Source organism: Anopheles arabiensis, chromosome 3 (genome assembly GCF_016920715.1).
Source record: "Anopheles arabiensis isolate DONGOLA chromosome 3, AaraD3, whole genome shotgun sequence".
In the NCBI taxonomy this organism is placed as follows: Eukaryota; Metazoa; Arthropoda; class Insecta; order Diptera; family Culicidae; genus Anopheles; species Anopheles arabiensis.
The window spans coordinates 78,417,448-78,434,372 of record NC_053518.1 but is presented as its reverse complement, the minus strand read 5'-3'; the positions used below and the strand labels follow the sequence as shown (position 1 = coordinate 78,434,372).

Genomic DNA, 16,925 nt, shown 5'->3' with positions numbered 1-16,925 from the left:
TCTACATGTTTGAAATACTCGAAAATTACATTTTTCATGCATTTACGAGAAGTGTCCATCTTACCCGCAGTGTCCGTCTTTACCTACCTTCCCCTACTTATCCTCTTCGCTCGCTAGAATCCACAACAAAGTAGGGTCTGGAATTGAAATTACCTGAAAATATAAGAATGTAAATACATGATTAGATCAGAGGTTAAAATTAAAATAACAAAGCAGATTATCTACAGTGGTAAATATCACTTGGTCTACGTCAAAAACCGCAAGCATATGCCCGTTAGTATCAGAATTATCTTGGAATTACATTTTAAATTGTTCAACATTCGCTCCTTCTCGGTGAGCCTAGGATAATTTTACATAAGAACTATGAAAAAAACAAGCGAAAAGACACCACAAAACCAACTCTACGAGCATTTTTACACTTTCGTATCCTGGTCACGTCACCAAAACGTTCATGTAAAACAACTCTTCCCCAACATTCCCGTATCTCACCTGACAATGGTCGCGTGATGGCTGGTATGCGTTTCCGTTTCCTTCTTCCGCCCGGAGTAGCTCACCACCGTAATCTGGCGCGTCTGCGTCCTTACCACGCGCCTCACCCGACTCCGTCCGTCACCCACCAGCACTATCGTGCGCTTCTTGCTGCTTCCACCGCTCACATTGCTGCCACTGCCGGCCGCCGTCGTATCGCTCAGAACACTGGCCGACCCGGACCCGCCATGATGCTGCTGATGGTTGTTGTTACTATCACCACCCGCACTGAGCGCACTGCTTCCACCGCTCCCACTTAGAAGACTGCTCTTTTCCGATCCACGGCTACCGCTGCCCAGATGCAGACTGTCCAGCTTGTCGCTCAGATCGAAGTATCCACCACCGCCACCGGTCCCACTACCCGTCCCGCCCGACAGCAGATTGTGCGGAAAGTACTTGTGGTACCTCTCCGACGAGGACACTGCACCACCAATGTTGCCCACCGAGCCGCCGAACGCATTCTGGTACTTTAGCTTCTCTCCATCACTGTGCTGCAGGTGATGGTGGCGCGGTGACGATCGCGACTTCCGTTCCCGCTCCTGGTGGTGGTGGTGATGGGGCGAGGGCGAATGGTGGTAGTGCCGCTGTTGTGGCGACTTGTAATGATGGTGATGATGATGGTGGTGATGATGGTGTCCGTGCGGCCCGTGATGACTGTCCCCGGCGCGTGGGTACAGTTCCGAGTCGAGCATGGTTCGACTGTTTGTTTGATCTCCGCTCTCAACAGGGATCGGAGCGGATGTTCCCGCACTGGGGAGATCCCACCAGGGTCGCCAACGTGTATGTGTGTGTGTGTCTTTCTTCAAGGGTGGCCCCAAAAATCGCCGGAAGCGGTCAAACTCCACGCCGTGCTAATGGCGACCGTGCTGGACCGAGCGAGCACGCGTACTTGACCCCGGGAGGCAAATTTGGGGGGATCACCAGTCTTCCTGAGGGCATACGCGTAATCCAAAAGGGCACGAGGTTCTCCGGGACCACCGACGAAGGTAATCCGTATCAGCTGGATAGCACTTCACTACTTTCACCGAATAGTTTTGGAAGCCAGAGGCAACCTATTCCGTTGATAATACCGAAAGAGGTCAACTTTGGAGTTCGTGAGTCGGTTAAATGTTAAGTTCGTTTTATGAATTCGAATTACACTTTGGTTCACTTGTATTTCTATGCATGAGTTGTGCTTTGATTCACCTTATTCGGCATATTTCGTTGTGGAAAACACTGTAGAATAGTAAGTAATTTGTTATATCACCACGTTCACGGCTTATTCTCACTGTCATATAACCATCAAAAAGTTCGTTAAGCGCGTTAAGATGTATGAGCAATTTCTTCTTCCTTCGACCTGACTGATCTGACTCGTTATTCTTAGAACCTGTAGCGTTGTCACTCCGGCTGCTGACTCAATCAACCTCAGCTGGAAACATTTCGGACACTCAAATCAACTCTCCCCAAAAAAATGTGCGTAGGCAACCACTAATTTCGTGTGTGCATTAGCGTAAACACAAACAAGCGCGCGCGCGGGTGGAGGAGAAGCTTTTTTTTGGCCACTTAACGATCCTGCGGTACGATTCTGAAGTGAGTAAGAAAAGAATTCCAGCCTCTTGGAATAATTATTGAACACCAGACAGCTCCAGACATCTTGCCTGGAGTTTGCATTATTCACCCTGGCCCTGTGTAGGTGGGAAGTTTGAAGAATTTATTCGCAGTACTCAACTTGCCCAATTTCCGCACCGCCCGAACCACCTGAACCCTGCGCGGACTTCAGGTCTTTGGTGGGTGGTGCTAAAAATATTCGCCTGACGCGGCGGAATGTGGCTTCTTTCTTCCGTGCTGTTCCCAACCGCGTGTAGGATGTAATCCGTCACACCGATCTATCCGCACAGTTTTAAACGCTCGCTTTACTTTGTACTCGTTCCGCAATATCGATCGTTTGGCGAACGGCTTTACACTGCTCGCGATTTGCGCGATGCGAGAAAGTCGGAAAGGTAGGGTGAGCGCAACACAGAACGCACCCGCAGGCGGTTCTAGTCCAATTAGAATATGCGCGTGGCAGCGAACGTGCCCAAGCTAATTTTACAATCAACACATCGCCTTCATAACGGTCATAGCGCGCGCCGCCTGTGTGCCGCTGCTCCGAGATAATCAGGGCATGAAATGAAGCCCGTGCAGAAACGGGTGCACACGTGGAGCCGATGTGAATGCATTCTCATGAAGCCCGCGGGTTTATTGGGCGGTGAATTGTTCTCCGACGCCCGGAATAACTGCAATCCCTCTGGCGCTTGCGTGCGTACCAGCAAAAGCTATTGCGCAAGCGAAAACGGTTTTGCATTGCAGCGGGAAGCACAATGTGCAAGATTACGGGGTAGCTGCATCCTACACGTTATCTCCTTATTTAAAATGCACCACCGGTTTCCGCTGTAATTGCCATGGGTAAAATAAATACGTTTCGTTTGCAGAATGGATTAAGAGCTTCCAGTTAGGAATATTGAATTGTCGAATTACCATCACCGTACAACCACACTAATGGGGACGACGGCTCGCTCCGTCGTGGTCCATCATCAAGGCTAAAATGTGGCCACGCAGTACGCGAGATTCAATTCAATTTCAGTCGAACCACCGATCTCCGAGTTCGATCGATTAGATTAGAGCTGATTGTTTAATCGTGATCGTCGTTTGGGATGACATGTACCCGATGGTGGTGTTTCTCCAGGGATGGGAAATTGAGCGCCGCCGAAGGACACCCACGGCCTTTAAAAGCATTCGTGTTTCGTATTATGCAACGTGCGACTCCAGCCACTTCGTCAACGAGAGAGTCGTCACCCCACTCACATTTAATTGGACGCAAGATGAGCTTTTCGTACTGTGAGCATCGGCCAACAGCCATAGCTTGCCTGAGAGGTACGAATTTTATGGATCGTAGAGTTCAAGGGGACACTTACGGCTGCCGCTTTGCAACCATTCAGGTCTTTTACTGGTATGTGGTTATGTGTGTGTTTGTGTATTTTGTTGGACATTTAAGATGCGCTTCATAGGAGTTTGAAGAAGAAAAAACAAACAAACAGCCGATAAAAAAACGCCGGTAAAATATAAAAGGAAAGTCTGCTTTTTGCTCATATCGTAGATGCTGCTTTTATGGGACAAGATGTAGAAGATGTTTTGTAATCGTTGCAGCTAAGTACTGTGAAATGAAAACATTGGGATAGGAGAAGTATCGCTAATATACTTGAATGTCTGAGGTTTCATAACAAGAGGTTCTTTGAATCTGCAAGATATTCTTCCCTATCTCTTACCGTAGTTGCAGGGGTAGTTACTGATTTGATTTGCAACCTTTGCCATCAGAAGCGCTTGTAATTAAGGCCAAATGTTGACAGCTTCAAATGTCAAAATATTAATATTTTCCAAATATCATCTGCTCCCTTTGCAACTGGCATCACAAATCCTCGATCACGCACTATTCTCAGACATGATCCTAAAGGATTGTTTTGAAAATGACAAATTCCACATTCTTCGGCACAATACAAAGATTGGCTAGTTCGCTTCCTCGTCGAAAAATCGAACCAGTTTTGGATGCATAAGACCGGTTACCGATAGTTGTAGTAACGAAGTCGTCCAGCGAAACCTAACCTGTCCTCCAGGCGACTCCTACACCTTGCGAGCAACCCCACGCAACACAGCTGACCGTGAGCATTGTCTAGAATTAATCAAACTGGCTAGCGCTTCGTGCTCGTTTGACAGTACACTGACACGGGGAGTCAAACTAATCTCAGTTACGAAATGAGCTTAACAAACCATCAGCAGTCCGTTGAAAATCGAAAGTGACTTTTTACCCCAACAATGTCCCGTTAGCAGGAGACGCCGTTTTTTTCCTGATAATTACAAACCGGCCGCACCGTCTAATCAGAGGAATAGTAAGTTTCCGAGATTTAATGATGACACTATCAAACGATTTTGAGGTTTTTATCTGTTTCTTCACACATAAAGACGTTGACTCCACACCATGTAGTCCCGGCAATATGCGACCTCCAATAGCCGCTGTAATGATGATTGATTGATTGATGATTGTTTCTAATATTATGTTTTTTTCTTCTCTTTCTAAATGCCACGGACACGGCGCTTTTGATCCATTCGGAATCTATCGGTTTTTGTTCATTTCTGATGCCTTCCGAATTGTGGCAATAAAAGTTATGTATTTTCTATTTTCTTTCTTAGCATTCACAGCTGCTAGCGTCGCTGGCTAATTAAGTGACATATCGGCAAAACGGACGCAGCGAAAGGTTGACGATCGGCACGATATGTGCGGCTGCACGATGCGTCCGTCGCAACCGTAAGCAGGGGAAAGTGTGACCAAACTCTAATGCTTAACTTCAAGCGTCGTTGTGGCATTTTTTTCCGGGAGAAGCGACGTGTGAAGAGGAAGGTAGGAAGAAACACTTCGCTGCAGCTCAAGCACACACACATACGATGCCATAAGGGATGGTTGTATGCATTGGATTTCGATGATGCGTGAATCGTCACCGGGTGAGTTGTACCTTGGAGCTAAGTAAACATTCCTCTCTTACGCTCCCAATTGAAACTTGTTTAGCAGAAGGGGAGTACGCCCTTAAGTGTACTACTTTTTCCAACAATGCCACGAGTGAAGTCGATGAACGTTGCCACTACATGCGGTTTGATTTGCGTGGCAGTTCTTTTTAAATCGCCTACTGGATGACACTTTACAGGGCGCACGCGTGCCTAAGCTGATTTTGGTTAATATCCCCCAAAAGTTCCTACCAATAAATGCTCACGCGCTCAAGGAAGTTGCATCGAAAGCGCCAGTTTTTATCTGTACTCTAGCCAAGCAAAATGGAAAGTGAAGCAAACGACGCCGCTAGGGAGTGCGTGGCCCTTTGGGGAAAGGGCTGATCGGCCGCACACGTCACAGTGAAAGCGGCTCGTGTGCTTATAATTCCCCGAAAATGAGCAATTGCGCGTTGCGCTTTACCTATTTCTATTTCGAAATCTGTTTAGCGTAGGTAAAAATAGAGTTCAATGTGTACTGAATATTCAATACCGTATATGTTCAATGGAGGTTATAGAAACGATTGCCTCTTTTTTAAAAGAGCATAATTTGAAGGAATACGCCATAAGAAATGGAGTTAACCAATAAGAGCATTGAAGTATTCAAAAAGGGATTTCTTGATGTGCACCACATATTTAGATCTCATAGTTTATTTTCACACAACTATACGAAGCTGCTGTTTATAGATTTAGCTGCAATTAGAGCCAGATGAGCACATCAACCCCTTACAAACCAGCCACCGACGAGGTTTGGGGGCCGTTCGAGTAGGTGGATGGGTGTGCTCAGCTTCTCAGAACGATGTAACCACCACCGCGATGTGGGCACCCTTTGGGCCGATCCCATTCCCGGATGCAAATCGCTTCCTAGGAAAAATTGGTCAGCGTAGGCGGCCCGTTTATTGGAGGTAATTTTATGTTCCCATCATCGCGGCCATGGCATCGCATCGATCAAACGCGATTGCGATAAAGCACACACAAAGGCGTGTTCTTAATGCGTTGAAATATTGTTTCACATGATGTTTCGGGAATTGGTTTGAAAAGGGTTTTTTTCTTCTTTCTATGAAAATTAGTCCACTCCCCAATCAAAGCGGACGCCCACGGTGTACAACTTTAGAAGACGACGACGCTCATGCGTGTCGCTTTGGTTCTTTTCCCACCGGACCTCATTTATTGCTTTCTTTGAGATACAGGTACGCGTGGTCGTTCGCTGTTCACTCTTTTCGGTCCTCCAATTAAAGCTCATCAAAATGGACTGAAGCATCGGTGTGTTCTGGGTGCTGAACTTTCTATACAATATTCCATAATAAACTGCTCCTTTTGGGGGTGCGATAGCTTCCGAGCAGGATCGATGGCTGGTGCTGTTTTTAACAAGTGATTTTAATTCTGCTCCCTAGATGGCGCAAAACATCACACGATGGTGGCTTAATTTTTGTTTTTGTACAAGCAATCGCCCGAAAAAAACAACAATTCAGCAATCCGACCAATTGGTGCTGTGTTACCGGTTTCTGTTCGCTTGGAAGAGTTGAACCCACCAAACATGGATCATACGATCGCGGCAAGGGAGCACACTGCCAAGTAACGGCGGTTTGTGAGCGTCCCATATGTGGGTTTTCGGCACGAAATCTCAATAATCGGTCGTCCCGCTCGCGAAGCCGGCAGCAGGCCTGCGCGCGACTAATCGAATGTCGAACGCCCGCGCAGGATATTCAGATGGGACGGCCGCGCGATCATGGCCGTGATAGAACTGGTTCCACCAGCGGAAGGAGCAGGTATAGGGGTGTTCGTTAGCAGCCAGTTCTTATTAACGGAGTGATAAAGTGTTCAAAGCATTCGCGGACGTGTGAGCTAATTATTAAAATGTCCAGCAGTGAGAAGTGCAAGAAAAGCACCAAATATACTGAATGCTTGTTTGACAAACGAATTAAAAATAGCATGTTATTTTATAACACTTCTTCCTTTTGTGGTTTAAAATTAAAACTACCAGACGTAAAGTTTCCCCAAAAAAAAACAACGACTCTTATGTACCACTCAGCGTAACCGACATAACGCCACTTTGCATGCACTCAAAAGCCAATGGTGCGTAAAGCAGGCCTCCAACGTCCGCAGCCAACCTTCACTTCTGGTCAGCGGAAAGCTCAGTCCGGGAACATCAGTTACAAGAAGAAAAAAAAACCCCCAGTAACTCGGCTTTGCTTCCCGTCATCCCCTACACCAGGGTGTGGTTAGCTGCGCACTAGTCAACCGTGCAGTAGTGACTGCGGCGGCAGCATTTTTCCGCAATTTTGAGCGGTATATACAACACACTTTTTGAGGTTATGTCGGCTGTTGTTCTCAGGTTCCCGCGCTACCACGCACGGCACGTACAATGGAAGAAATCGTGACGGCAATTGAACTACTTTGGGCTTCGACATGGCCCTCGGTGAACGAACGAAATTCGAACAGCGACGATTGCGTGCATTGTGGGACAGTGCAAGAATGATAAAAATGCCTACCAACAGATCGGTTTGTTTTGTGTGTCAGCAGTATGGCGCGTAAACGGTTTGAAGGAAAGGGAGATTGAGTACAGCGTGTACTACCACCACCTTGATGTAACTAATGCATTCCATCAGCTTAAGGAATTGTTGATATTTAGGACGATTTTCCTCAATATCGAGACCAATTCAATTTGAACGTGTAACGTTCAGTATCATGCAGATGATTGTTGACAGTTTCCAATACACGGAATTATACGTAATAGAATTAAAGAATCCAATTACAAAAATGATGGATTAAATATGAAAATATTTCTCATTGGAATAATGAATAATGAAATGCTCTTGTTAGATTTTCATGTGAAATAATTTAAAAACCAACAAGATACCGGTTTCACCATGCCAATATGATTACAATTCTATCTCTTTGTCAACATATCCAAGACGAAAGGTTTCACTCAATTTTAAATATCGGAAAACAGGGATTAAATTTCGGCACATTAATTTAAATATGCTCTTCCCCCCGAAAATGGTTACTTCCTTCGACCCAAACGCTGCAAGGAGCTCCTACACGAACTACCACAATTGGTCAATTTCCTGTTTGCCTTCCTGGGAATAAGGCAAGCACCAGCTGTGGGAAAGTGAAAAAAATGTACCAAAAAACCAACCAACCCCGAAGAAAAAATCCACCAAGTAAATTTCCGTTCACATGACCGCAAAAAAATGTCCGGTAAATCACAAACATCCCCCCTTCGTTGCAAATCTCAGCCAATCTGCCCGTCCATGTGAACGAGTAGGGGAGGGAAGATTATCTTACTGTAGCAAACTGCAACTGCATTGCACTGGAAATGCAGTGCACTTAGTGCAGGCAGGGCAATCATTAACTCAATATTGGTAGCAAAACATTGGACGAACCATCAGCAGCACGAACCTTAGTTACCTGCCCTGTTTCGCCCCTTTTTTCGGGCACGATATGAGGTTTGCGATTTGATCTTCGCTGGCCCTACTTATTCCACGCCACAGCGCGCCTCAATTACTTCTAATTGACCGCCCGTCGTTCCCACACGAAGGCGAAAATGGTTCGTTAGCTGCGGTTGATTAATTTGTCCGAATGAGCCACCTTACTCAAGCGAAGAAGAACCGAAAAACAAAACATCGGCAGCACCTTTCCTTTCAACGAAGTTGATTGTTTTTCTTTTTATTAAACTTGAACTAGCTTTTTATGAGCTTCGATTATTCGTGAGGGAGTTGTTGCTCTTTTGAAGAGGGCGCCCGGGTTGTGCGTTTTTTGTGATGTGCCAAAAACACAAAAGAAAACCACCCAGGAATTGGGCCGAAGCCTGCCAAAAACTGTCCGCCAGACCGGCAGATGAAAGAGGAAGCCAGTGACAGGCAGGCAGCTACAGCTAACACACTGTGATCACGTCCAACCGGAAGTTAACCGTGTGCTGCAGGGAGAGAGGGTATGGAATTGATTTCTACTCCATTTTCAAGCGTCCCCATCTCCTCCAATTCCAACAATGCTGCGTCGTTTCACGACCTTTTTTTTCTGCAGGGCGAATTTTAAAGCTCAGTACTTAACACACAACCTGATGAAAAGTTCAGCCCCGGTGAAGTTCACACGATCATGCGTGCAAAATTGTGTTGTCCCGCTTGCCCCCGCTATCCAGAGTCGTGTCCCTGGGACGGTGGTAAAGTGGTTGGTACCGGTTAAGGGTTCAATCATGAGGTTGGGGAGTATGGCAGCGGCATCGTCGTTGACGTCGTCGTGCCATACTTTAGCGGTCAAAGCTATCCATCCCGTCGTTTGGTTCGTGAAAAAGGGAAAGTTCGCACGCCGGTGGTAGACGCTATTATTATGCAGATTTTTAAGTGCACAAGAGAGAGAGAGAGAGAGAGAGAGAGAGAGAGAGACAGAAAATTGTGAAGAACGATTTGTCGTGAGAAAAACTGCCTCCTCCCTGACGGAGCAGTTGACCATTGACATGCAATTTTTCATTGCCCAGTGTGCAGTTGTCCAGGGGAAATTGCGAGCTTTGGCTCAGTTGTGAGAGTTATTTTTTGTGGAATTTTTGCACAACGGAATTTCCATCGGCATTTTGGGTTTTCACCGCAGTTTTCAAGACAATCAAAGACACACACACAGTTGAAATCAAATTCCAAACATAAAACTGCATACATTGGTAACATCATCCAACGCACGGCCCTGGTGTACAGCGATCCCTGGTCGCGGTGTCTCCCCATCCAGAAGAGTGGTAGTGGACGACCACATATTTATGGTGCATTAATAAATATAAGCCTTTGCATACTGATGGAGCGCAACACCAAAAAAACACCTCCCCACACATCCATAGACCTGCTAAGTGGGAGGACGATTTTAGCAAGAGGAGTTTAGTTACTTCCTTCATAGATCCGCAGCAGGTAGAGCAGCGCACACACCTAAGAGATGTCGCGTCTTTGTCGGGGAAGACGAAGATAAGCATAATGTAGCCATTTCGTGCGGCACTTAAATCGAAATATTATTCTAATTTGGCTGCGCTCGTTTTTTGCCACAACACTGGCTAGTGCCGTCGGACTACGACCTATGTTAGCTCAGTTGTCTCCGACGGGGGAGTTTTTTGTTGTTTAGTTGTTGCTCGCCAACCTGTTTCAACGGTGAAGGTCAGAAGCACGCACGCGTTCCGTTCGATTCACTCGAGTGCAGCTGAGATGAAGCAGGGACAAGCATTTTATTGCAGTTTTTTCATGTCTCTTCCCAACGCCAATAGGATGTTGGTTTTTGCTATAGGATTTATTGAACAACCAAAAAAAAAAAAAAAAAACGAGCTGTAACTGATTTATTGAGCAAAAACAGTGTTTGTTTGTTTGTTTTGAAGGGTACAATGGATTGCTGCAATTTTCTGTTGACATATTTTTTATTTTATTTTTGTCGTTGCTAATAACACTCTGTCCAGTTCCGAGAATCTCAAGCAACATAAAACGGCGAGTCCGCTGACGCTGTTTTGTTTCTTAAATGTGAAAGAAATTAAGTGGGCTAAGGGTATGATTGGTGGCAAAAAATATTAACATTTAAAATTTGCCCACTAATGGTAGCGAACAACAATTTTTATGTGGCAAAGGTAAACTATTCAACCGATTCCTGTCAAACACTTTTGGCATTTGTTTGGAGCACTGGTCGCACTGTCAGTTTTAAACCAGTTTAAAATATCTCTAACTGATTAAAAGAACTGAATTCAGAGTATTCAATTATGACATCGTAAACTCGTCATTTAAAAAAAAAAACTATACATTTTTCACATAATTCTTTATTAGCGTAAAACACATTTCTTAAATTCCGAAATAATTATTAAAAGGTTTCATAATAAGATGTACAAACGAGCTGATTTTCATGGAGAAATGTAAAAAAACAAACAAAGAAATCAACCCGACAGCAGCGAGACAGTGACAGTTCCACCCGCTTCGCTTTTTAGCACTTTCTTCTACATTCCAAAACACACAACCACAATTCACTTGGGTTGTGTCACTGACAAGCAACTGCAACCTTTTCTCCCTTTTAACAACACCAATCACTTTAACAACCCTCGGTGCCCTTTGTCACTACGTTGGGCAGACGCTACCTCCTTTCTCCCTCTAACCTACGGTGAAGTTGAGCCTGTTCGTTCGCTGTAATGAGTGAAAAAGGAAAGTTTCCTTTTAGCACGTCAGCTAAAACAATCCCACCCATGACACCTTGCTATGTCAATTCAGCTGATCAAGCAGGAAAATCTAGCCCCAAACCTTGTTTGGAAAGCGAAAACAGTCCGACAAAAAAAGCAAAAGGATTTGGTTGATCTACATACACGCAATAGTCGCTCGCGCGTCAAGTGATCGTTGCTGCCTAAACATCTCAATTATTTTGTCATTACACGCGCCACGCGCGTCAAACGGCACTGATCGGCACAGGCAAAACACAGGCAGCCATTTGCTTATGGCTTTTTACTTTTCTATGCTTTCTCGCAGCGCGAAAGAGTGTTGCATCATTTCCAGCTCACTAGGCAAACACATCCAGCATCCAAACCAACTCCATCCAGTCAAAAAAGGTGTGTCGGGGAGGGTTTGATAATAGCAATTACAACGGTACCGTCGGTGCAGAGAGGCATAATTTACGATAAGAGCCAACCATTTGCGCTTTGCTTACTACGATTTGGGGGCTAACAAAACGCCCCGTAAAGTGATATGATTTCGGTACAACTAATTGCACCTGTTACGATTGAGACAAAACACATTAGCCCTTTTTAAGAGGTGGTTGACGTTGGAGGACTTAACATGTGAAATTGAATTAAGTTCGCCTCTGTTTCGGGTGGGCTAAATCGTGTACAAATTACCGTAATCAGCGCCACCGCGATTCGGATACAACCGGATGGGTGCAAATGGAATTGGAAACGCATGGCAGAGACACACGGAGCAGCGACCAACATATCTAATTGCGATCGAGCTGAAACCGGCCGCAACTACAAAGGAAAGGGGAATGCCGAACTGATGGATGACAATTTAACGATCGAACCGACGACGAGGCGCAGATAATTGCACAGCCGTCCATGGACAACTGATTCGTTGTCATCCGTTTAGCAAGCACATAGCACTACGAACAAAGGGTTCCGGAAGGAGCAAGTAGGTACGATATGGGTGCTGCTGCTACCGGAAGGTACTGATCGAGCAGAAAGAAAGTATGTAATGAACATGGCAGCAGAAGAGGGAACACTCTCTTTCACCAGTTCGACCGTCATTCGATACGCCGCATTAAATGTGGATCGTGGTATTGGAGAAGCAGGAAATGGTTTGATTCAAGGTGCATTTTCACGTGCTACTGAAGACGGGAATTCGCTGAATAAAAAAAACGTTGACACGAAACAAAAACTGCCCCAAAAACCGAACACTTTCTGCTCTAATTGCGACAATTTTCCGCTTGCAAACGTTCTAATGACTTTTACTCGTGTGTGTGTGTGCGGTAGTGAATTCCACCGTTGATGGACAGTTTTGTGTCTTTGCGGACACGGTTTGGTGGTTGAATAAATGGGCGGCAAATTTCGTTAGCGGCTGGAAATTGGAAATGGACACATTTCCCGGCCTGCATCGATGTGAAGGCGAGCAACAACAAAAAAAAACCAGTAGAAAAGGAGCCTCTTCAACATGCTTGAGCTTATCCGTCCAAACCAGCTTCGTTACAGTCAATCGGCAGATAATTAATTCATACTTTATGTTTCACACGTCCATCTTTCGTCCGAGCAAAAACCATTTTTTTTCGTACAAGCTCATTTACCAATTCCTCCCCCCAAAAAAACACTCCTTTTCTAAATATGAAAGCGTTTCACACCCCCGTTGTAGGACTGTTTTGGAGGGCTTGAGTCAATTATGTTAACAATGTAGAGGGGACAGGCTCGCTTGTTCGAGAAGCGACAAAGTTCTCATAATTATGCTGAACAAATGGACATTACCAAACATTTGAGTGGGGGGGGGGGGGAAGTTGGGCGTGTCGAGTGGACATTTCCATAACAGGAAAATAATTCCCATTCACAATCTGGAAGCACACTGGAACAATGACACCGAAAAATTACAATAATAAAACAATTTTATGACAGGCACAACACAACAAAACGATGGCTGTGATTGAGAAGGGGGTTGTGAAACGCATTTAGACTGAAAGCCATTAAAATGGACACACCGCACTGTAGTGTACGATGCAGTAAAACATTTATCGAAAAGCAATCGAACGCAACCGTTTTCTATTTACTTTTCTTGCCCACAAAATCGGGTTCGTCGCTTGATGTCTTTCGATTTGACACCGTTCCACACATCGGGTGCAATCTTCATTCCAGCGAACCGGTGGCGGTTAGGATGCCACCGAGAGAGCTGCACAACATTTTAATTATCGGCCGAGAACGTGACTCTCATAATTACCGAGCACGAGCGATCATTGGGGGCCCCCCAATAGAGTGAGCTTGCAACGTGCTGATTAAATCGATGAAATGCCACCTGCAATCTACAGCGTACGGCGGGTGGCTTTTCGACTGCGGGAAAACAACACGTTCGCCAGTCCCTTTCCCTTTGCCCACGGTACTCTATCGAGGTCAGCAGTGTAGTGGTGGTAGTGTTTGGTTTTTAGTATAATCACTGTCGTTTCGAAAGCCTCCCTTCTGTTTTCGATGGAAGTAAAAAAAAAATGTCTATCCGGTGACCAGACCACCGTCTTCACATTCATTAACGATACGGAACGGAGACTGTAGGATGTGTGTTTTAGTAGTGGGAAGAAGCATGCGCAACATGCAACGACATCCTACCGAACAAATGTTTAGATAAGCAGGTGCAAGACAACGCGTCTCGAAAGTGGTGATTATTTTGCATAATGGTTAAAAGGAAAAGGGTTGCCCCTTGATGATGATGTGACACGATCATGCCGATCAAACGATGCGGCCGAAGAAGCACTGATGTCGGTGGGATGTCCAACAGCATTTGATCGACCATCGACAGGATGATGATGAAACCTGTCTTGTGTGTGTGTGTGTCTATGAGCGCACTGTTTACTAATAGCTGCCCGAAGACATGTAATTTAATGCGAGGAAAATTGTGCATCATCAAAGGGTGCCAACTGTTCACGCCTTGCTACTATGCGGGGTAGATGAGAGACGATTGTGTTGGGGTTTAATAAATCTTCACATTTAAATGTTTGGCATTTGTTTGTAGCCCTTTAGAAGGGAATAATTTAAAACATAAACTATTCGTGGCATTTCGATAAAATAATTACTGTTTAATAAAAAAAAAATTTAAAAGGCTTATTTAACCAAATTTCTTCATTACCATTCTTCTTCATTTTATGTTCTTTTTTTTCAATCCTCACATACCGTAGAAGCATAAATCTACACACAGCAAACCACCACCACATATACACCGATCGCGTGGGATTGATTAGCTTTACTTCCGTGGAACGTGTCCGTATGTAAAAGCAGGAAACCACTGCGTGCCTCTCTCTAGCCGCTAGGCGATGATGTTGTTGTTTTTTCTTCCCCAAAGCTTCACGACAATGAAATCGCACTCCTACACACAGCAGCGGGGGGTTCGGTGTAGGGCGAAAACAAAAGCTTAAGGGTGAAGAAAGATATACTGCTACACTTCGGTCGCACTCTCCACTCTTTGCTGTCCTCCAGAAACGCGCGCACGTACGTAGTGCACGCCGCCCGGTTGTGCAAAAGCATTGACACATGTGCGCATTTTTTACAAGCCTACGGAGAGATGTTTCCGATCCCCCGGTGCTCGGAGGGTCTTGAAATGAGGTTGAGCAAGCAAATATTATGCACCATCACCTACACACATTTATGTTTTCAAGCTGCGGTGGATGTAAAAAGCCTACGCTTACGGTGTCATTCGCTAGTCAACTGATGACGACGGCCGGCACTAGACGAGATAGAACAGGGCCGTCGAACTCTTCCAAGCAAAACTCACGTGCAGCGGAATGTATAAACAAACATTGGAAAATTATATTAAACTGTTTGTTGTAGAATAATGGCAGATTATTGTATTTTTAATGTTAATTTTAGCAAAAACTAATTCATGCAAAAAATATCGAATCAGAACCATCATCAAATAATTTGTCAGTTTTACAGGGTTCTTCAAGGCTATATCCAATGTACACAGCATTATTCATCGCTTGCAAGATGTTTTTCAACAGTTGTCACGTGGTATATTTACATTACAATGCAATTTATCACATGATTTTCAACACAACACAATTCACTGTCAAACTCTTTGCTCCAACTCCAGCTTGTGATGTGTTGAACAACATATGAAAGGACTGAAAAATATTTGTGATGCAAATACAACATTTGACATCTGTTGAAAAACATCTCGCAAGCAATGAAACAAGTTGTTGACGTTGGAAATTGATTCGGAAAATCTTTTAATGCAAGTATGTCTACGTATTAATGGTCCAATTTTTCCAATTCTATTGAATAATCTTAAGACATGTTCTGCAAGCATTTTATTCTGTATTATATGATAATAAGTGACTTTATCATTTTTTTATATTTTAAATTGTGTCCATATGTATAAATCATGTAACATATGCTTACATTATATAACTGATATTCTTTCATCATACTTACAAAATAATAATACAGTTTTTCAGAGTTTGAAGTAAATAAAAATCGATGTTCACCCAGGTCTAAACAGTTTTAATGCTTTAGAATATGTTATAATATCGTTCAAAGCATTTGATCGAGCATTTAAGCAGATGTCCTTTATGAACAATCTGTAGTAAAATATTTTTTTTTTAATTTCTCGTAAGGACGGCCTATTTGGCCGTATAATTTGGATTAGACATAGATCTAAAGTCGATTGTTCTACTGTTTTAAAATATATTTTTGAGAGATTTTATTAAAAATTGGACACCTCTGGAATTAACCATGACAAGTACGTGCCGTTTATGATGAATTGTGTTGGAGGTTTACTGGTTTCAATGTGTATGTGTTTTCTATTTGAATTATTGTACCATTACTAATAGCACATCGATTTACAACTTCATCAAACGTATCAAGTGTATCACTGTGTGTGCATTGCCACTTCCCACATGCACCGGAAACGTCACGGCGTTGCACTACGGAAACCATTCAATCTGTCATTATGCCAACACGGTGTGCATCTTTCCACTACTACTACTACTACTACTAGTATTTGTGTGTATGTGGAAAAGCAGCGTACATGAAAGCATTTGTATGCATCATGCTTGACCTCTTGATGAGTTTGAGCTCTGCCCCTCGTTTATTTTCATTTTCCATACGACAACAACCTGCTCCAACTCAAGCTTCAATGTTGTGCCGACAAACATTAGCACCTTCCGCCTTTTTCGTATCTCTCTCCCTGGACCCCTTTTTGCCAGCAGCACTGTTTCATATCGTTTAATGTTCGTCCAACCGTCCAGTGCACCCACGCCAGGCTTAATGTTGCTTTGTTTTCGTGCGCCGCTGATAGGCTCACCGATTCTTCCACGTTTGACGCAACCAAGCGGCCCCAGGTTGGTTTCGGGTTGGCACACTGACCGACCGATGAGCATGCATTTATGCGCATGCACACTCCAGGGCACCGATCGTTACGCGACGAAGACCATTGTTTGATAAGCGGAAGTTCATCCAGAGCCCGGGACGTGGTTTCGTCATGCATTTGGGCGATTGTTTGTGTGTGTGTGTGTGTTTGGCCAGTCATTTTTCGGGCAGGAAGAATGGTAACGATTATGCGCTTCCCGCTAATACTCTTTGCGGTTGTGGACCAAAACTTGTGTAATAGTTACGAGTAAGGTGTGATTTTTTCAAAGCATATCTTTTCAACCCGTAACGGCGGGCAGTATTG

The 16,925-nt window shown here is 44.4% G+C and overlaps 1 protein-coding gene across 6 annotated transcripts in view; it reads right to left on the bottom strand.

The window, feature by feature from the left end:
- LOC120902967 (IQ motif and SEC7 domain-containing protein 2) overlaps positions 1–16,925 on the bottom strand; it is a 192,718-nt gene that overhangs the window by 64,142 nt on the left and 111,651 nt on the right. For 2 of the 6 annotated variants that reach the window (XM_040312087.1, XM_040312091.1), the window contains exon 2: positions 490–1,743. The exons of the other annotated variants lie outside the window; for them this stretch is intronic. In XM_040312087.1, coding sequence (XP_040168021.1) covers positions 490–1,220 — 731 coding nt within the window. In that variant the 5' untranslated portion in view covers positions 1,221–1,743. The remainder of the gene's footprint in view (positions 1–489; positions 1,744–16,925) is intronic. 6 annotated transcript variants of the gene reach the window in all.